The 21828-nt window shown below is 36.2% G+C and overlaps 1 protein-coding gene across 1 annotated transcript in view; it reads left to right on the top strand.

Annotated features, from left to right (window-relative positions):
• Nucleotides 1-21828, top strand: part of AKT3 (AKT serine/threonine kinase 3) — a 140620-nt gene that overhangs the window by 65721 nt on the left and 53071 nt on the right. The window contains exons 2-5 of the mRNA XM_015620663.2: nucleotides 901-1026; nucleotides 13479-13590; nucleotides 15003-15150; nucleotides 21641-21772. Of these exons, the coding sequence (XP_015476149.1) occupies nucleotides 901-1026; nucleotides 13479-13590; nucleotides 15003-15150; nucleotides 21641-21772 (518 nt within the window). The remainder of the gene's footprint in view (nucleotides 1-900; nucleotides 1027-13478; nucleotides 13591-15002; nucleotides 15151-21640; nucleotides 21773-21828) is intronic.

Raw genomic sequence — 21828 nt, 5'->3', positions numbered from 1 at the left:
ATAGTCATTATTTACTCTCCAGAATTTATAGAATTCAAAGATGAGGGAAGTTGGGAAAATCTAAACTAACCTGTACTGAACTAAGTAATTGCACTCCAAAATGAAATTCTTACTGAATTCTTATGTGGCATTGTAAAGTATAATAGTATTAATGAAATTTTTAACCCCTAATAGCAAGTAAGTGGCATTAATTAAGGAGTTGTGTCTTCTGTATGTTTCTGATCCTAAATTCCTCATCGGTTCAGAGTGCAGAATCTTTTGCTCATGCTGGGGTAGGGGAAAGGTGGAATGGTAGGTTTATTGGTGGACTTACCTCTTAGAAGGTAATTGGCTTCTACTTTTTCTTGTTTATTCCTTTTGCTTTCAGCTATATTTTTAAAGTATATTTAGTGTAGGTTTTCCCATTACCCCCAATTTCCCTGTGTTTGCTTAATGTATGTTTTGAGAAAATTATAATGACTTTTGGTTTGACTCAGCACGGTAAGTGTTCTACCTTGTGACAATTTAGATTTCATTTGATTATTAAAAGGCAAGCTGTAGAGTTTGTTTCTTTTCCCTGAAAAAAATTGTTAATTATTTATGGTGTAAGCATGCGGGATATTTGAAATGTATAGTCTGTAAAATTCTGTATAATTCTGTAAAATTCAGAATTATACAATATTATTATACCATGCTTGTAGCTTCTTATTCCAGAGGCATTGTTGTACAGTCCAGGCTTACCATTGCAATTCAATTTTCCCTTCTTTTGGACAGAGTTAAAGTTTTCTCTGTAAATTGAAAACATCTGAAAAGATTTAGGTATAATTAATGTTTGATACCGACAATAGGATATGTTCTTTAATATTCAGATTTGGGGTTTTTTCTACGGTGTTAATGAACTTTTATTTCCTTCTCCTTTAGGAGAATATATAAAAAACTGGCGGCCAAGGTATTTCCTGCTAAAGACAGATGGCTCTTTCATAGGCTATAAGGAGAAGCCCCAGGATGTGGATCTGCCATATCCACTCAACAACTTTTCAGTGGCAAGTATGTATTTCCAGTATTTATTATTCTCTCAGCATATTGACAGATTATCTGCTACATATTGCTTCGTGTATAATTCAAATTTTATAGATAACATTGAGAGTTTAATGCCATATGCCATACTAATACACCAGTAATCTTACATCCAGCTCTACAAGATGTATTTACAGTAGCATAGAAGATCCATGCATTAGTTTTTGAATGTTTTTTGGAAGTCTTAAGTTCTCATTTTATGTGTGTGTGTCTGAAGTGTCTCTAAATAACAATATTTGACAAATAATTGCTGTAAGAAGAAAATTCCTGGAAAGTTTACCTTTATTTAGGTCTCTGACCTCTTTGTTTTTCATTAGTATCTCTGAATTCACTTGAAAACTCAAATTAATTTGAAAATTATCTAGACTTTCAAATGACACAAAATCATGCTAAGTTATTTTTCTCTTGGATAATCAGGTAATCAGCTCTCCAGCCTGGTTAATGGGTAGTTTCGAGCAATCAGACAATTTGAATATATTAACAAAGCTACAAAGTGTGTATCTGTTGGATAAAGTGAAGATTGCGTGTTTTCCAAGAATGTTTCTAAAAGACTAATTTGTAGGGTTTTTGATCTGTCAGAGTGAGATTGGTGAATGTTTCTGAACAGAAATGAAAGTATTTGAGGAGAAAATTAACGGGGCAAAAAAATCTCTTTGAATTGCAAATATCACAGCTAGAAACTTTCAGAGGAACACTAGAGAATTTACCCATTTTCTTTCAAAATTGTATTAAGTGTACTGCAAGACAAAAAGTGGTGGTTAGTTTTATGGAGAAGTATAGGAGCCACCACAAGAGTATTAGTACTTAAGGAAAGGGTTCTCTTCATCTTCATTTCTGAACATGGAACAAATGCTACTGAGACTGAATTTTCCTATTTTCTTGGTAAAATTGTACTTGAGACTGACTCAGCCTTTGTGTATACAAATTAATTTGTCTATTTTTTGGGGAAGAAAATAATCTCATGCTCCAAGCCCATGTCTCACCTCACAGCTAGAAGAGGAAAACTTTACATATTCTTATTGCAACAGAAAATTATATTGATTGTGCAAACCTTCTCATAGTATTAGAGGCTCGTTTTGCCTTGTTGGTATTCAGCATAAAAACAGTGATCTTTAAGTTGTTCATATGAGTAGGAATTGACTAAATCATAGGCCATTATTCATTCCTTAGTTATTGTTCCGCATATTCTAATTGCTCTTTTTTAGCAGGTAGTATTTTTCTAGATTCCTTTACCCCGGTTTGCAGAAGAAAGACAATTTCTAGAAATACAGTGGGCTTTTTTGTCCTGCTTTACCATGTTCTTCATTGAATATTCTGTCTTCCTTTGCTGCAGCAACTAGAAGGGTGATCCAAATGGTAGTTCTGCTAAGCAAGGAAATACATAATTAGCAATTATTATAGCATAATGACCAGTGTGTTGGTACTGGTTTTGCCTGGGGATTTTTGGTACCCAGAGTTTCTGTTATGTAATTCTATATATGATATATCATATCATATATGTAAATGATATTAGAATGCTGTCCCTGAACTTTGTCTTCATAGAAATCAAAAGGTTTCACATTGTTTTCAAACATGACACCATCACATCCCACCCCCCCAGCTAAAAAAAAGAAAAAGAAAAAAATCCTTTCTTCAGGTAGTAAGTCTCATAGGTCTGGTTATTAAGCTGTGTAAGCTAAAGCAACAAGCATGCAACATTAATTGAAAAATTGAATTATTAATTGAATAATATAATATAATATAATATAATACAATATAAAACAATATAATACAATATAATACAATATTATATATATATATATATATATATATATGATTGAATTATTAATTAAAGAAATCCAGTTTTGATAAGCAAGATGACTTTTTCTGTTTTTCTGGCAGGAAAAGATGTAATTTTATCAGAAGCATTGGCTGATCAGTGCAAGAATAGGGAGATATATCACTCATCCAAAGAATCTCATGAAATTAAGTGGAGTGCCTGTGTAGAATTCACAGGATGAAAAGCAAACCAGGACGGTATTACACTTTAAATTGCAAGGGACTGTAAGTTTTTTATCAGCTATTTTATCTGTCTGAAGATGAGATCATCAGTAGGGCAAATAAACAAACAAAATTGCTGTATGAATGAATCACATCTCATGGGAAGTACCTGGTAAATGTCAAGAACTGGTCTCACGGCCTCTGATCCAAGAGTTCCTGAGCTGCTGCAGTAGGTTTGTGGCCACAAGCAGTGCAACATATTTTTCCTGTAATAGTGAAGTACATTTTTCATAAATTACTAGCCAGGCAGATGGAGTGTGAGATCACTGTTAATACCATCTTGATTAGGTTGGCAGGGACTTAAAGATATGTCTTTACAGTCCTATCTTCATGTAATCTTTGTAGCTATCTGTAAAGTAAGAGTGTGGTCTCAGTCTACTTTTTGCTCAACAAATGATAGACATCTTTGGCTCTTGCTTGCAATTTGTTATTTAAGCAGAAAAGGCCGAGGCTGTGGTATTATTTGCGTAGTACTGTTGGAGTTAAACATGGGAAAGTTTGCACAGTTGTACTTTATATGATATTTGTTGTGTAGTTTAAAACTTTCATAAGCAGCTCTGTGAAGCTAGTTACTTCCATCATACAGATATTTTCCCACCAGTGTCCCCTGACTTCCACTCCTGTGACATCAGCTTTACTTTGCAAAAGTAAAGCTCTTTTCCAGGCATAGTATTATTCCCCCTAGTGTGACTCCCTGATTCCTTCCAAGATAAATTTAAAGTTCCGCACCTAATTTCTATTCCCTTGATCCTTTGTCATCTGTGAACTCCATTGGGAACGATGAGAAGGCTGGAGAGAATGATTTTACATACTGCTAAAAGTGCTTCCAGTGATAAATATGTCTTTGCTAACAGAGCCTTTCTCATTGAGGAATGTTTTGTCATACAATGGAGTGTTCAGAGGCCATCCCTTTTCCTTGGGGTGTTCTGGGAGGAAATGTGGGGGGAAGGCATTTGGAAGTGTGTGTGTGTAAACAGGTAGACTCTTTACAGAGAGTGAGACACTGAGGCAGCACACATATGCTTCAGTCCATTGCCAGCCACCTAAAATGTAGGGGAACCACGTGGGCCTGAAATGGAGATGAGGGATCTCTCTTCCTTGGAGCACTGAAGATGAAAGGAACATGGTTGAGTGAAGGGTATGACAGAGTGGGGCTGAGTGGAGTTGAGCCCTTGGGAAGGACACAGGCTGGTCTTAGGTGTCCTGAATGGACTTCACCCCTCTGTGGCCACTACTCTTAAACTTGAGTGCACAGGGAAGGCAGACATGGGCACCTTGCACTGCATCTTGGAGCTGCTGTAAGGTTGCAGGATGAACAAATCAGCCAGTTTTGGTGGCACTGAATAGTGTGCAGGAATCACGGGTTCCTCTCCTGCAGAGACAGCTTATTTTATACCTAACAGAACCACCTTCTTTTAAATGGGCGCTGCGAGAGCTGTGTATTTGAAGTAAGCTGTTAGTCCCTTAGTGCTCATGCCCTGACACTGAGACTCACAAAAAGCTCTGCCATGCTATCTTACCATGCACTTGAAGATAAATGAAGGCGGTGTAATTACATGGGTGGGAAGTTCATTGTGAAAACTTAAAACTGGGTGATACTGGTTTCAGGGGTAAATTCAGAGGTGTGAGCTTGGAATTGTCTGGTTCAAAATCAGTTCAGCTCTTCAGGTAGAAAGGAGCAGTTGCAAGTAATCAAACTGCTGTAGCTTGTATAGATACTCTTGATTGACTGAGTCATGGTAACTGAGTGGGTGTGCATTCCTAGCCCACTTCAACTGCAAAATAAAATATGTTAATTTAAATTGCTTTTGCTTAGGCATTTATGCAGTCAGAACCAGTTTAAAAATAATTTTGGCTTCAGTTGGTATGACTTCTCTGTACAGGCAGAGGCCTTATAAAAATGTCTTGTCTTTAAAACTCCATTATGCTTCTTTGAGAACAAAACTAATACTCTGGGTAACAGGATGTATTTCCTCAATACCCTCCCATCCTCTCAAAAAAATCCAACATAATGCGGTTTTCAACTGGCCCACTTGTATAAGTGGAATAAATGCTGCTTTATGTAAACCATTGTGGTCTTTGATTGTCATCATTATTTGGGAAAGCAGAGTGGGGAAGAATTCTACTTCAGTTCTACTTAAGGAAGATTTGTGACTTCACTGATTTGAAAAAAACCCAACTTCTCACATGCGCAGTGAATGTGTAGGTTAATCACACGGCACATTTGGAATGAAGTATCTCTAAGAATTGGCCCTTTGCCTTCATTTGGATCTTTACATGGGGAATAATTGGGAAGAGCTGTTTCCCTTCACAGTATCCTTTGATCTTTGGCCAAGAATTATGTCACCTGGAATCTTTTTCCTTATTTTCTTTAAAGTATTATCTTGAAAGATAATACTTTCTAAGCACTCTGGTACAGAGTATACCCTTTTTCGTATCTTTAAAAAGAAAAAACAATTTATTATAATATTATTATTATTATGAAAAGGTAACCTTTTATGAACTTCATTTTATTTTTATTTTCTCTGCTGAAGTGATTATCAAGAACCTTGGCTATTCTAAATGGAGAATATGTGCTTTTTCCTGGTCTTAACTTTTCAGTGGGCCAGAGACAAGATTTTATTATTTTTAGGCTTTAAAAAACTTCAAAACAGGAAAATTGAAAGGTTTTGGGGAATAATGTAAGGGCTTAAAGAATTCTGAAGACATTCTTTGAAGTAATGGGTAGGAAAATATGTATGGCTGTTTTAAGTGAGATTAATTTATGTAGTGAAATACTTTGGCATTAGACCAAAGTGTGTAACTCCAGAAATAATTTTTCAATGAGATTTAAGTCCATTTAAAAAAATTTGTTACAATACTGGATTACGTGAACTCAGAGATAAGATATAACTGTACTTATAATTACAGTGGGAATTTGATTTCAAAGTAATAGTAGTAGAATTGAATAAGTCATGTTCATTCAATATTTAAAATACTTGTGGAGAGAAAAATTCAACTTATGTGTCATATACTGCATTTGCAAATACATCTATGGAAATTCAAACTCAAGTCTGTTGTGTATAGGAAATATTTCCATCTGTGTTGGATGGAGAAATATTTGGGAGGCTTTAAAATTGCTTTATGAATGGTTTCTAGGTGGTATAGTTGGTATCCTGTCCTTTGACTTAGAAGTTTATAGCCAGGCCTTAAAGATTTTATGCCAGTGTGATATTCCCAACTGCTTAAATAAAACTGGGGTGTTTGCATGAAAGACAGAGAAGGATGTATCATTTTACTGTTTTCCACTAAAACAAAGTAAAGCCCAGGCAAAACCCATGCAGAAATCTCCTATTTCCATTCTCCCTTTTTACATGAAGGGGCAAATGATAAACTAGTTGTTGTGACGGGAAGACGTAGATGCTACTTTCGTACTTTTTGAAGTATTGGAAATAAAAGACTTTGCAGCACGATGAACTGCACAAAGTTTGATCTTTTACAGCTTCAAGAAATATAATTAAGGTTTTTTTGTCATACATGTTGTTATATTATCAAAGCACATGTAAGTGCTTGTCATGAGCCAAGGCCCACAGAAGTGGGATTTTTACCCATACAGAACAAAAAGTCAGTCCCTGCTCCAAAATACTAAAATTCCAAATATAAAACAAGTGACAGCAGATGGATGCAAACAGATGGGGGGAGTATGAGAAAACAATGAGACAGTATTAGCCTGTAGTACAGGCAGTGGTCTCAGCACATCAACAACTAATCCATTGTCAAGGTTAGATTTTTACTCTCATCTCCCTTCCTTTCTCCCTCCCTCCTTCCCTCCCTCCTGTTTGTAAGGCATGGTGAAGGAGAGTTTTAAGGAGGATTTTTTAAAGAGAATTGTATGACAGAGGGAAATTAGATGTGCTTTAGAGAACTGATGATGAAATTGTAACAGTAAAGGGATGGGTGTCATTTTGATACTGAATTAAAAATGATAACAGGGATGAGAGTGGGGACACAGGCAATGTTGAAAAGCTACCTATATTTGATGTTATAGAGCTGGGTAAGAAATGGGAAATGCCAAAAAGAGTGGTATGATCAAGGGAACAATGAACAAAAACAATCTACTATGACTAGTTTCGGGAATAGTATTTTTAGGATAAACTTGTATTTGTTTGGATGAAAGAAGAGATATTAAATTGCTCACATAAATCTCTATTGTGACCAAACTTAAGTGTAAGGTGATACTCAACATAGATAAGATGTAGTAAGTAGTAAGCCTTTTGGAAAGCCTCAGAGAAGTAGATTTCCCTTGGGAAGTTGGTAAACAAGTGGGAGAATCAAAAGGGGACTAAGCTAGGGGTGTATCACACGCCCCACACACGTATATTTGTTCCTATATGTAAAATTCATGGATTTGCATGTGTATGTGAGCCCCAATATGTGTATCTGTCTCTGTGTTATGAAAATGGTCTATTAGTTCTGCTAGATGTCTGTTTGTCTAACAAAAAAGGTCATCAGAGAACTGTGGATTTGGAATACAGACTAGCAACAACAGAGAAAGGTAATTGTAAGAAGTATGTTCATTAAATTTTGATATGAGAAAGAAAAATTATATTAGCAATTAAATAGGCAAAGGTTGTGACAAAAATGTTTATCTTGTAAAAGAAAAATCAAGGGAAAAATAAGAAATCAAAGTTAAATTATTATGCAGATAGATACACAGAGAGATATAGATCTGTGTAAAGACACATCTCCCTATATGTTAAAAAATGGAAACATTATAAATAATGCAAGCAGTGGCTTGATACTATTTTTTGATATCATTTGATAATCACGGGAAGTTATCCTCTGTGCTAAAACTCAGTCTGTATTGTCTGTATTAGAAATAATTTCTCAGATATGCAGCCTTCTGTTCATTTTTTAGTACAATTTTTTATGGCTGCTTGAATGTTTAGTATTCTTGTCTAGCCATATCAACACATTCTGCTGAAGTTGAAACCTTTCATATATGAAATAATAAAATGGTATTAGTGTTCTTTCTGGTTGTTTTTTTATGCTGAGTGACTGCATTTGGGAAAAGAATGCTGGTGATTATACAGTTAAAGTTATAGAATTCAAACTTTAAACTTTTTAATAAAATCTGAACAGATGATCTGTGCTTTTTTTTTTTTTTTTTTTTTTGGAACTGGCAGGTTTCAGGCCCTCTAATTGGCTTCCCAGCTTTGCAGAGTAATTACAGCTTCAAGCAAACTTTGTCATCTGTGGTTCAGAATGGTGTAAAGTAAACAGAACGTTTTGAAATACAGTTTGTAGTTAGAGTTGCTCAGGAGAGTTTAACTAGCATAACTACTTAATTTAGACAGTAGCAGTTATTTGAAAAAGATAGTCTAACATTTTAGAATTGTTGGTTGTCGATATGAGGACGAAAGTTAACCTCTGGTATGTACCTGACTTTGTATTGTCTTTTAAAAGGATAATATCAATAACTGAGAAACATTCATTGCATTTCTTTTTACTCTTTTAATTTAATTTTTTTTCCATTTTCTGTATACATCCAAAAATGGCCGAAGGAGTGCTGTGCACTTGTTGGAACAGTGTTGTCAATCTCTGTTACTGTTTTTGTATTTTGCTGCTTTGAACAAGTGTTCTCCCCCAAGATTTTTCATCCCCTCTAATATTTAAGGAAAAGTTCTCATGACCGATGTTTCATCTCAGAAAAGCAGAAAGCTTTAGGAATAAAATGTGGAATTCCAAATTGTAGATGGCTAGCATGCAAGAACACAAAGTTGAGTCTGTCTGTTTACTGGCTTACTCATCTTTTTGAATGATAATTTAGACTTCCAACTGTTTTGAGTTGAGATTCAGTCCTTTAATTACATATGTTTATGTATAGTAGCAAACTTGAAGACATTATGGTAGAATGTTCTCTGCTCTTGGTAATGACCCAACTATCACTCGAGGATTCGGAGCCAGCTCTCAGTAGCCAGTTTTACTTTCTTCTGTGCTTTTGTATTTTCCAAACTACTCACTCAGTCTTAAACTACTATGGTTTTTCCACTAATTAGTAGAAAAATATTTTGGTAATTAGCAGTAACTGTGTATTACAGCACTTATTCATCTTAATAGATTTTTTTTTCCCCCTAGTAGTAGGTGAAATATATTCACAGAGAATTTTTTATTCATGTTGAAGTCATGGCAGGAATACTGTTTATCCCATACATTTGTATACAGAAGCACATGAAACATGTGGGTCTACTAAATATCAGCAGACTTCAGTTATTTTTATCTACTTGAGAAGAATGGGTAGTACACCTCTACTGGGAATAAACTGGTCCTCCACTTCTTTCTGAAACCCTTTTTGCTTCATAAGGGACAGATATGAATGCATTCAATTTTAACCTTCCACGAGGAAATAAAATCTTTAGCCACTTGTAACAGAATATTAGCAAAGCGAAATAGGTTTTGCTAAATTTTATTTTCCAATAATTTCCTCAGTGATAGTGAAATGGCATTTTTGGGGGTTATTTTTCTGGAGATTTTTTGTTTTCAATACCACTTTCAATTCTTAAGGTTTTTTTATTACCTTTCTTTGATTTAGTTAACCATCTGTTATAAAAAGTCAGAATAAATGGTTTTTTGTTAATAATTTTTATTATTATTTATAATGTTAATAAATATTTTATTCTTGTTAATAATGTGCATAATCACTGAGGACTGATTAAAAAATGTAATATAAGTTGTGTATTACACATATACATATATGTATATATATATACATATATATATATACACATATACACACACACATATATATATACACAAATCTGTATATACATACAGATTTACTTAAAGTACATACCAATATATGTCACCCTGAAAACTCAGCTTCTGAGCTTGCTGACATGGTTTTCTAAAGACTTTCCCAGGACAGTAACTGTAAACATAGATATGTGTACATTCTTTCTGTTACACGTCTTGTGATGGGCATCTCTCATGGCCAGTGCAGTGGGAAGGTGTTATCCTGACCATCCAATCCCTGGCCATGGTCAGAAACCTATAAATCCTGGGAGGAAAAATAAACTTTCTCTTCCTTTCATCACACCTCGAGCTGTGTCCATGTGATCTATTCATCTTCAGTGGCAATAAATATATATATATATATATATATACACAAATCTGTATATACATACAGATTTACTTAAAGTACATAACGATATATATATTTATTATACTTTTATAAGATATTATATACATACACACAGACACACACATATATATACACACATATATATATATATAGGTGAAGACCATATTATGCATATTTGGACATAAGCAGGTGTAATTCTATTAGTTCAATTTTTTTCATACATGAGTTGGAAAACTTAAGTAATGCAATTTAAATGTGTGCATATTTGTATATATTGGCAAAGAGAAAATAAATGGTGGAATTCAAAATCATCCGTTCCATCACAGGCATTGGAGAGGATGTGCTTTTTGATTGGTACAGATTTTTCTGCAGGTGTGTCTCTCCACCTTTTTTCCTTCAAACTGTTCAGTCCTAACACAGTCAGCTCACTTTTCTCACTGGCATCTTTTTTCACCTTCCTTCCTCTAAACTAGGTACTCTAGTTTGGCTATACTCTAGCTATCCCCATGCTTTTTTTTCTCAAATAGGTTCCAGTTCTTTTTCTGTCCTATTACCACTTTCTTCCCTTTATTCCCTAGTCTTTTTGTTCCTAACAGCTCACTTGTAAATAACTTGCTGTATGCCATCTTTCTACATTGGATTTTGCCTGAAAAAATTTGCCTGAAACTACCTGTGAGGTAGTTTCTTTTTCATATTGTCTGAGGAAGAGGGTAAGGCATTATGAATATAAAAGAAATGCTTTAGATTCAGCATGTGGAGAGGTAGGAGATAGCTGTAGCCTCTGCATTATACTCAGTGCATACACTTCCAATGATTTTATGCTTTAGTAATTGCTATTGTAATTTTTTACTCTCCTCCCACTGCACTCTTATCCCTCCCACATGTAGTGTGGCCAGATGCCTTACATTTTCGCAGGAATACTAAAAGGATATCAAAGGTCTTGATTTGCCAAGTTTTAAGTCTCTTCTCCAAAAGGCAGCATTTTCCAGCAGTGTGCAGCTTTAGGCAGACACCCAGTAAAGAAAATTTCAGCCTACATGATTGAAGTGTGATAGGATTAAAGATGAGAGGATGGTTTTGTCAGGAGTTAGATGAGATAATCTTAGAGCAGACAATGCTTCTGGCCTCTACTGCTAAGAAGGTAGCCACACATGTTCCTGTCACCGTGATCATAGCTGGACTTCAACCATACCCCCCGAAGATGGGGATTTCTTTGATCTCATGAGTAATTGCACCGGGCTACAACCCTGGTTAGGTACCCTAAGCAGCTCTACTTCATCATTCTTCTGTCTGCCTTGTTTCTCTTCCAGCTTCTGTGTTAAGCTCCCTATTCTTATGTCCATCCTGCTGTAGATCTTCCACATGTCGAGGATCACTCTCATTCCTTCCAAGACCTATCAGACTGTGTGTAAACAATGAGGGTAAACTACTGTTTTCCTTTTTTAATGAAATGTTTGTTAAATGCCTTGTCATCTCCATTCCTGACAGTGAGAAGTCTGACTTACATAATAATTTATAGAGGTAAGGTGAATATTTAAGTTTGTTCATCAAGGAATACACATATGCACAGGACAATATTCATTCCTCTTTTGTTTCTCATACCCGTGTCTGTCAAGCTTCTGAGGTGTTCTGCTAAGCTGCATAAAAAAATACTAGCAATAAACATATCCACTTCCACTTTTCTTTGTTTTGTCGAAGGAAAAAAGTTGCAGTAGATGATAGTTGAGGTTTCAGGATCCTAAATTTGTGAAGAGAAAATATGTCAAGTCAAAGTAATTTATTTCTGTGAAAGGAAAGCATGCCTTGTTAAGTGGTACATGTCATATGACTTCTGTAAAGTGTTAACATTAACTGGAATGAAGAATAGTAAACTACATAAGTAAAAGGTGTGGGTCAACTAGTAGGTGGCAGCTATATCAAAAAGAAGTTACAGCAGATTGTAGGTGAACAGGAATTCATTTACCATGTCATTATTGATTGATTTGTGAATCTGATGAATCATTTTAGATCACACGCACACATTTGATCTGGATCAGCTTTGAAGAAGTGATAATATTCCAGACATGAGATGTGATGGTTTGTGTCTACGTTGTGGTAGCTGCAGGAAAACAAGTAACACTTTTGACAGAGTAACCTTAGCTTCTCAAAAATGTTTAAATATATTTGCATGAATAAGGAGTTTTAGTTTGTCAGAGTTTTGCAGCTGCAATGTTTTGTGCAGTATCCTACATTGTAGAACTAATACACAGCAACACCAAACCATTGCCTGAATTATCAGCTTTGTGGTCTTGCAACAAAGGAGTAATAGGCGGTCTATAATATGTCTAGAATTGTGGAACAAGGAAGATCTTGGATCTGAAAGCACAACTGGTGTGAGACAGATGGATTGAACTGACTTAAAGAAGACTGAAGAGAGATAAAGCAATGTTCAAATTGTAATGTAAAAGGGACGGCTGCTGGAAAGATGAAGTAATATAGTCAAAAGGACAAGAAACAGTTTGCTGAAATTACGGGAACAGTTGCATTAAATCCTAGGAAAAATCTTCCAGTGATGAAAATAGCTGATTTCTTTATAGTTGGATAGAATAGTTTGCTTACAGGAGTTTTGAAATTGGTACTTTTTGGGGATTTTAGAAAGAGTGTAGAGAAATACTTATGAGAAATAGCATAGGTAGACCCGATTCTGCCCTAGGGCACAAAGAGAATTAGATGATTTCCTGGGGCAGCCCTACTGGTGGTATGTTTGGGGTTGTTCTATATTTAATAACCAGACTAATTTCAACATCTGATTTTTTTTAGTTAGGCTATTTTACAATAAATCTTACCCTGAAGTGACAGTACTATCAGTAATTGTGACATGGTTACCATTGAAGGGAAAATGTCATGTTCTTCCTGCTCGGTACAGATGGAAAAATATGCCAGTTGTTACTGCTGTTTCCTTGGCATGCTATAGCAATCCAGGATCTAATACTCTTCTTAGCCTCAGTACACAGACCAAGTTAACAAACAGAGACGGCACTCTTTATATGGACAACGATACAAGTTTCATCAATTCCTCAGACTACTTTCTTCACCTTATGATTATTACCTGCTACCTTTTGTTCAAGCCTGTCATTGTATTGCTGTTCTCTATTTCCTTGTGTTCTGGATAGATCCTGAATGGGGATACATAAGCTGTATTAATTTCATCTAAGTAATTTTATTTGCTCTTCACCCATTAACTGGCAATGTATAAAAAAGGCAATGTCGTGTATTTGTCTAGAATGTCAACTAATGAAAACAGAGCGACCAAAGCCGAATACATTCATTATCAGATGTCTTCAGTGGACCACTGTCATAGAGAGGACGTTCCATGTAGACACTCCAGAGGAGCGGTGAGGGTTTTATTCTTGTTTTCCTTTTCATAATCTGTGTGCAGAAGCCTCAGCAGAGTCTCTGCTGGGCCTGTACAGCAATCAGAATTTGTAACTGTGACATTCTGAGCACATGTGAGCAGTTAGTTAAAGATTTTTAAGTCAGCTTCTGTAAAATATTATCTGAGCTCATAACTAGTGTAAGTGCCTGCGAGTAGGTGGGATGAGTGTGTTCAAATAAGCCAAAACTATGTCATGATATGTCTCTGAAGTGTTACATTTTGAACATCCAAAGCCTGGATTGAAATATCCCCAGCCTTGCTGTCTTACTCCTCCTAATGTGCTCCTTTTTTTTTGGCACAGAAAGCAGCATGCTTATTACAATTTATTTCATGTTGGCTTATTAGTTTTTCTTGTTTTGCTAAACATTCACAAACTCTTAAGAACCAAAAACTTTCTTAATACATGTAGGAGATACGTGATAATGCACTCAAACTTTCCATACTCTGTCTACGATTAGATGCACTGAATCTTCCCGCTGTGGACATCTGTCCTTTTGAGACCAGCACTATGATTTGGCTATTACTTCTTCCATCAGTAAATAACCAACAATTTTACTTTTTCTGTTGTTTAACTTAGAGGTTTTTTCTTTTCTACCTTGATACTGTGTCTGCACCCTGTCTTTCTTCTGTGCAGTGTGGTAGCTTGCACTGCATTCAGTAATAAATACCATGACAATATCCCATATTCCTTGCTGGCTGAGTAGAAGGCAGCAGGTACTGTGCTTGGTGTGGGGCTATGACCTGCTCAAGGGCTGCCTGGTGTGTCTGTGCTGCTCTGCTGGCCCTGCTTGTCCCGCCACAGAAACCATCACCTGGGCCTGCCCCACAGTGCAGCCGCAAGTTTTTAGGATGCTTGTAGGAATTTAGTTATCTTTGAGTGCCCTTTTTGAGGGAAATTTGCAAAAAAGCCTGTAAGTTGAGTTTTAAGAGGAGACAGATAAAGAGTTGATTACATGATATGGTTTATTTTTTTTTTCCCCATGAAAATGTCTTGAAAGGATGTGGAACACCAAAAAATACTCTTAAAATAGCAAGTTATTATTTTGAGATGCTACTGCATAAGAGATGACATCCTATGCTCCCAGGTGTATTTTACCTGAAACAAGTGAAGTTTCCACTAGTAAAATACAGCATCAGAAACTGCTAATTCCTGAAGTTATCCATATAGTGATCCTTTCTGGTCAACTTCACCCAGTTTAACAAAATTCAGGATCTGGAAAGAAATTGAAGTGGTTAATGAATATAATATGGGTCTTCTTCTATGTAACATGAGCAGTTGAACATTGAAGCAGTGTAGCATGTGAAAAACTTTATAAAGTATGTGACATATTTTATGAATTTCTAATAGAGGTGTTGGCTTGTTCATGATAGGGAAGAATGGACAGAAGCAATCCAGGCTGTAGCAGACAGACTTCAGAGGCAAGAAGAGGAGAGGATGAACTGTAGTCCAACTTCTCAGATAGGAGACAATATAGGAGAAGAAGAGATGGATGCTTCAACAACCCATCATAAAAGAAAGGTAATGACCTTAAAAAATGACAGGGCTCATATGTAAATAACTTTTGTAGAATGGTCTAGTTGGGTAAAGCAATATGCATGGAACAATATTTCAACATAAATTTCGGTGTATTTTATGATCAAAGTACTTATTTCAATAAAGCTGAACTGTTCTAGTTTTGTTTATTTTTTAAGTTGATGTGGCACTTCTGAAAAACAAAGTTCAACCATTCAGGCACATGCCAACGTTCTGCTTATTGTTTGACTATTATTTCATCCGTTCATTTGTTTTCTATTTTAGAAGTATGGTAATAAAATATTTTCTTTGGACAAGTACTGTTGCCCCTTTTCTCATGCAAATAATACCCAGTACAAATTAGGTAATTTGCATGAGAAAGGCTAGGAGGATCTGGCTTTTAATGACCTTGGTTTTCACTAACTTGGGAAATAGCTTTGCTTTAGTTTTCCATGAGGTAAGAGAAAACAGAATTTTATTTTTCTGCAGTCCTTTACAGCTTTTGGTGTAAGTAGGAACATGTGCATTGTTAGCTATAGCATACTTGTGGTTGCATCTCCACAGTCAACAGGGTAAGCACACAACCAAGAGTATGTCTTAAAGATCTGATGCCACTCAAAGTTTGCTTATGTGTCTCCATTTTATGGATGTATGTATGGACTATGCAAACTCATGTCTCTCATTTACTATACAGAGTTGACATGACTCAAAAAATGCACTGAAATTGCATGAAAAATAATAACCAGTTTACATAGGACTGACTTTACTTTTTCTAGATAGAAGTGAAGCCTGTAGAAAACCAAGTAGAAGTCTGCTGACAGAGAAAAATGTCTTACAGCTCACATAACTTGAATGCCTTTGAGTGATGAACAGTACAAGAAATTGTGAACATTTCTCTATTTACTAATAAAGCATGTTTTGTTTGTTGCACTACATGAAGTAAGAACCATAGATAAGTCAGGGCTGAGAACTATATACCCTTAAGAATATAACAAAGGTGTCATAGGTAACTTTAGTTCATGTCCGAATTTTGGAGAGCTGGAGTTTGCAGGCCAGAGTTCTTTTATGCAGTTTCATTGTATGCAAATTTCTAACCTTTGTCTGCTATAGAAAAATGTAAAATCAATTATATAGAGCTGTAACAATACTGTGAACATATATTGTCAGGCTGACATTGAACCTTTAGCCGGGTGGCATGGATATTTAATGACTGTGCTTCAGAATAAAATATGGTAAGTGACAGCAAGACAGAGGCAGTGTTTAAGATGTGGCAGCCTTTTGAGAGGCAGTGTGATTATGTGGCAGGGATTTGGGTTTGCTCCGTTAAAGATTTGTGCACTGTTCCAAGCCTATGTATCCTTTTAGTGGAGTACGAAACCACTGCATAACAACACTCATTTTCCAGGTGTCAAAACTAATGCTGTCTGATACAAGTAGTTTATCTGGAATGTGGTCTCCTTGTTCACGGTGCAGTGTGTTTTCCCATACAACTAAAGGAGTTGTGGGAACAGGAGTAGGAGGATCAGTTTTGTTTCTGTCTTGCCACTTGTGCTTTAAGAAATGCTGAAATAATATGCTGGGACAGTGTATGGGCAGTGCTACAGAATATTTAATGGCTTTGGCAACAAGCCAAAAGCAAACTACAAAACAAAGGTGAAATGAAAAATGTTGATATTCAACATCTAAGAATGAAAAAAGATAATTATGATAAATAAAAAAAATAAAGTGAAAAAAAAAGAAAAAAAAAGAAAAACAATAGAGCCAAAACTCAAAATCTCACAGCAGATTTCTAACTCTTGGAAGATGTTAGTGAAATATGCTCAGAAGTTTTTGGAATAAAAAATATGAAGTGACCATTATGACAGGGATTTGCCACTGCCTCCATCTTATTTGGAATTGTGAAATATAGGTCTTTTCAAAACTGTTTTTGTTTTGTAGAAATGTCTCTGAAAAGCTGTTGTTTAAGCTTTCATAGTTGTTAATATAATCAGAACCATTTCAGTTATAATGACAATGCATTTTTTATTGCACTTTTTTTTTATTGGATTTCTTTCCTTTCAAGGATTTTTACACAATGTGTCCTTTTTTGACAAAAGCTTGTTTTGTCACCTGATTTTACATCTAAGCCCAGTGAGTTTTGCTTGTGCATGCACCAGATGGTATACATATGAGTAGAAGAGCATAATCAGATTAAGAGACAAGACAGAGAGGAGTTGGGGCTGTTCTTCTCTGAAAAGGTAGTGAAAAGAAAACAGCCTTTAGGATGTGAAACTTGATTTGAATAGACACAACAGCTACGTCCCTGCTTAGATTAGCTGGAAGAACCAGAAGCATATCTTCTTTTTCTGAATTTTTTAAAATTGTATCAACATGCAATTTAAGTTTTACTCATCACTAAAATCTGTAATGCTCAAAATTCTTTAAAAACTATTTCTTTTTCTTGCTGTACTATTACTTCTTAGTAGAGTCTTTCCTTGATGAAGTCAGATGAAAACTCTGCGTGGTCTAATCATTGTGCACATCAGGAATTTAAAAAAAAAAAAAAGATAGTTTCTTTGGTAGGAATTTTCAACATCTACATTAGGGTGCATTTTTTTAACAGATCATCCAGAGGGAATGGTGTGTTTAGATGGTCAACAGATATTCCATTAGGGGAGTAAAAAGGTTTTTATAGAAGGTTGAACATAATATTGTTGTTTTGGTTAGTGCAGTCTCCTGTGGCTTCACTGCTTTTTCTTTGTTTACAAATTTGATTTGCAGGATGCAGGATGAATAAAGAATGTGTTTTTCAGAGGAAGCCTAAAAGTAATGGAATGATGAAAAAGTTTCAAAACTTGGAGCACAGTAGGAATGAAAAACTAGGGAAAATCATGAAGGAGAAAGAATCCAATCTTATGGGAGCCTCCAAAGTTACCATCTATCTTCACGTTTAGGAAGTATTTCCATTTTTCCACCAGTTTTCAGTACACCCTTAGCTATGGCATCTGTGTTTTTATCTCCCAAGGTCTTGTGTTCTTTGGCAGAATTTTTGAGTTACCCTGCACTGCGTATCATCTCTAAGCCTTCTGCTAAGCTCCTAAGGAATGAGAGCATCAGGAGACTTTATTCTTAGAACTAACACTACTGCCATAATGTGCTGTTAAGACATGGCTCAAAATCTTGCAAACCTATTACCTTTCTCTTATAAATATACATGTATTTTTTAACTTGTTTTCACTGAGCTTGCATCTAGATTAATGACTGCTTTGCTGAACATTATGTAAGCAACTTTTGGGCAAATCAGTCTTTCAATTTCACTGGCTTGCTGCCCTTAGTATCAACTCCGTGTCTGTGATCAGTTGAGCCAAGATCCTCCTTCTGTGTATGGGCAAAGGGCAGCTTTTCTGACCTGGTTTTGTTCAGACTCTGATGACTGCTCTCTAATTCCAGTGTTTTAGAGAAAATCAGAAATGTTGGAGAACTTAATCCTTTGAGGTTGCTTGTGATCTCATAAATTTGTGACAAGGGATAAGTTGTTACCGTCACTAGCTCAGTATTTTTTATCAATAAAGCTGTCAGCCATTCTTTGTCAGGGAGCATGATAGCTTATGACTGAAGGATTCTGCCTTGAGTTACTCATCTTCTGCCTGAATTGTGTTTTGAATGCAGTTTTAATTTTTCATGGGTTTTTGTCAAGATTCGCTGCTTTTGCTTGAAGGCAATTGTTTTCTGCTAGATGGTTGTCACAGAGCCATCAAGTAGATAACCTGACTTTCCAAAGTACTGAACTGAAAGTGATTGTTGAGAAGTCCTACCTTTAGTTGATTGAATACCAGGAGCCACACAGTGTTGTGGTCGCAGTTTTACGTACTAACTACATCATGCACTGTGAGTTATCACACATTAGGGTAGTTTTTGGAAAAATTGACTCTTCAAGGATTTGTCTGTAGTAATGAACTTTAACTTTGCCCTCAGTTGTGTAAAGTGAGTTTGCTTTAGGTAAAAACTACACCGAGCCTTTGAAATCTCTGTTGCCCATATTTCTTGCTGGGATAAATGCAGTTTTGTTCCTCCTGATGTGAGATGGTTTGGGGAGCAAAGCACGATCTGTCACTGCAAAATGTTTGTGTGAGCATCAAGGTTAGTTTGCTTAGAAGCTACCAATCAAGATGGGGAAAAGATTTTATTCCTATTGATATAGCTAGAAAATTGATATAGGGGAAGCATCTTCTTAATAAAGCTTTGAAACGCCCAAGTACCCAGGTGTTAATGGTATCCAGGTGTTGAAGACCTTTAGCACCTCTGTAGTTGCAGGCTGAACACTTAAATGCTAAGGAGTTGCGCATTAATGTGGTTTATGGAACTTCAGTTCTACCTCTTATGTGAGCAGATTAGAAACTGACTGAGTGAACAACTGCTTAAATTAGTTTCAGAGTTTGTTGACAGCAAATTCAGATCCACTGTAATAGCATCATGCACTTGAGCTTAAAGGAATAAAAAATTTCAGAAGGTAATTTTTCCCTGTATTTTTTTGCACAAGTGAATATATTTTGCTGCCACTATTTGTGGTTGCACACCAGGGATGTGCCCAGTGCCTCTCTACACCTGGAATGTGTGTGAAATATGTAGGCCGTATTAAGAGGTATTTCTGGTAAGGGTAGTACTAATTCTCTTGTGGAAAATACAAGTAGAAGTTTATCCAGAACAGCAGTATTCAACGTCATTGCCTGAGGCCATGACTAGTGATAGAAAGAGACACTGAGAAGATGAAAGATAAGGGATCTTTTTCTCTCACAAAACAGAATTAAGTATATCTAACTTAGCAATACAGAGACTCAGAGTGTAATTACTCTTTTAAAATTTTTTAAGCTGTGCTTTTCACAAAGGAAGAAAGGTCACTGAAGCTACAGGACTGTGCTATAATAGAATACATGAGTGTATTTCCTTTCAGAATTTATAACTGCTTTTCTCTAGCTGCAAAACTCGATGATTTTGTGGTTGCAACTGCACAATGAAAGATTGTGAAATCACTGTAGAAACACACAGTGATTGGCCAGGTAAATTCTCCTGTCAATTCAAGGCAGCCCTGTGCTCTCAGTATTGTTTTGGTTTTTTTTCTACATCCTCGTCTTTGCATCTAATGCACAGACCATGGAGTTCATGCTTCTGAACTGCCTGTGAAATGAACTTGTCAAACTAAGAGGATTGTTGTCTCAAACTTTGGGCTTGGGAAAGTGGCTATACTGCTTTGAGATCTGAGATCATCTGGTCATATTCTTACCATGTGTGACACGCCATTTGAGCTGATAAACCTCCTAGACTCAATTTGTCTGTTTATGGAATTATCTCTTGGATGTACTGTGTTTAGTTTTTGCCCTGCAAAACTAAGGCAGTAACAGAGTCACAGGAAAGATAAAATGTCCTTCTCCTCCTTTTCAGAGCCAGATTGATTAATGTGAATACCATGTAATTGTAATCTGTACTGAAATTTTAAAAAGTCCAATTTTAGTGCAAAGGCTGGTGTAAAGTCATACAGGTACAACATTTCAGTGAGGATTGTGTATGTTTCAAAAAAGCCATCAGTGCAGTGGTTTGTTGGCAAAACCTGAAACACCATGTTTGGTAATGCAGGAGTTGATGAACTTCCCTAAATGTGGTGCATTCTTGAAATGCTGCTTTAGGCTAAGGCTTTTCCCTGTGTGTGCTTTATAAAAATAAAAGTCTGTGCAGTACTTGGCTTTGGAGAATTATAATAATACTACTGAACGATTTATCCTGGTGGCTTAATGACAGCAGTTAGCTGCCTTCTTTGCCTTGGTCAACAGCAGCAAAAACAGTGTTTTCTGGGCACTCAGCCCCTCCCTGAACTGGAAGACAGGAAGGGGAAGCAGAATGAAGCCCTCATAACCCAAGGGGAAAGGCTCAGTGATCTGATTCATGCTGTAGTGTGTCCAGAGAGGGGAATGGAGCTGGTGAAGTGTTCAGGGCAAAGTCTTATTGAAGAGCATCTGAAGGAGCTGATGATGTTTACCCTGGAGAAAGAATCTCAGAGGGACCTTACTGTTCTCTCCTTCAGCCTGAAGGGAGGGTATATCCAGAAGAAGGGGACTGATCTCTTTTCCCAAGTAAGAAGTGGTAGAATGAAAGAAAGTGGCCTCAAGTTGCTTCAGGGAAGGTTTAGAGTGGATATTAGGAAAAAAATTCTTCATTGAAATAGTTGTCAAGCATTAAAACAGTCTGCCCAGGGAAATGGCAGAGTCAGCATCCCTGTAGCTATTTAGAAGACGTGGCATTTAGGGATCTGGTTTAGTGGCAGACGTGATAGTGTTGGGTTAACATCAGGACTTAATGATCTGAGAGGTATTTCTCAACCTAAACAATTCTGTCATTACAAACTTAATCACAGAAGTGAGCCTATTTTTGTGAACTGTGCTTATTTTATCGGTAACAGGGTTTGGTTATATGTTGGAACTGGAAAACCTAAATCTTGCTAATCCTTGTTCTTGGCTCCTTGTAGACAATGAATGATTTTGACTACTTAAAACTACTGGGCAAAGGCACGTTTGGCAAAGTTATCCTGGTCCGAGAGAAGGCTAGTGGCAAATACTATGCTATGAAGATTTTGAAAAAAGAAGTAATTATTGCAAAGGTAAGAAAAGTTCCGTTTTTAATACTGGGCCATTTTAAAGAATGGAATAATCAATA

This window comes from Parus major, chromosome 3, assembly GCF_001522545.3.
Source record: "Parus major isolate Abel chromosome 3, Parus_major1.1, whole genome shotgun sequence".
Classification (NCBI taxonomy): Eukaryota; Metazoa; Chordata; class Aves; order Passeriformes; family Paridae; genus Parus; species Parus major.
The sequence above is the reverse complement of the archived record's forward strand: the minus strand, read 5'-3'. Positions and strand labels throughout refer to the sequence as shown.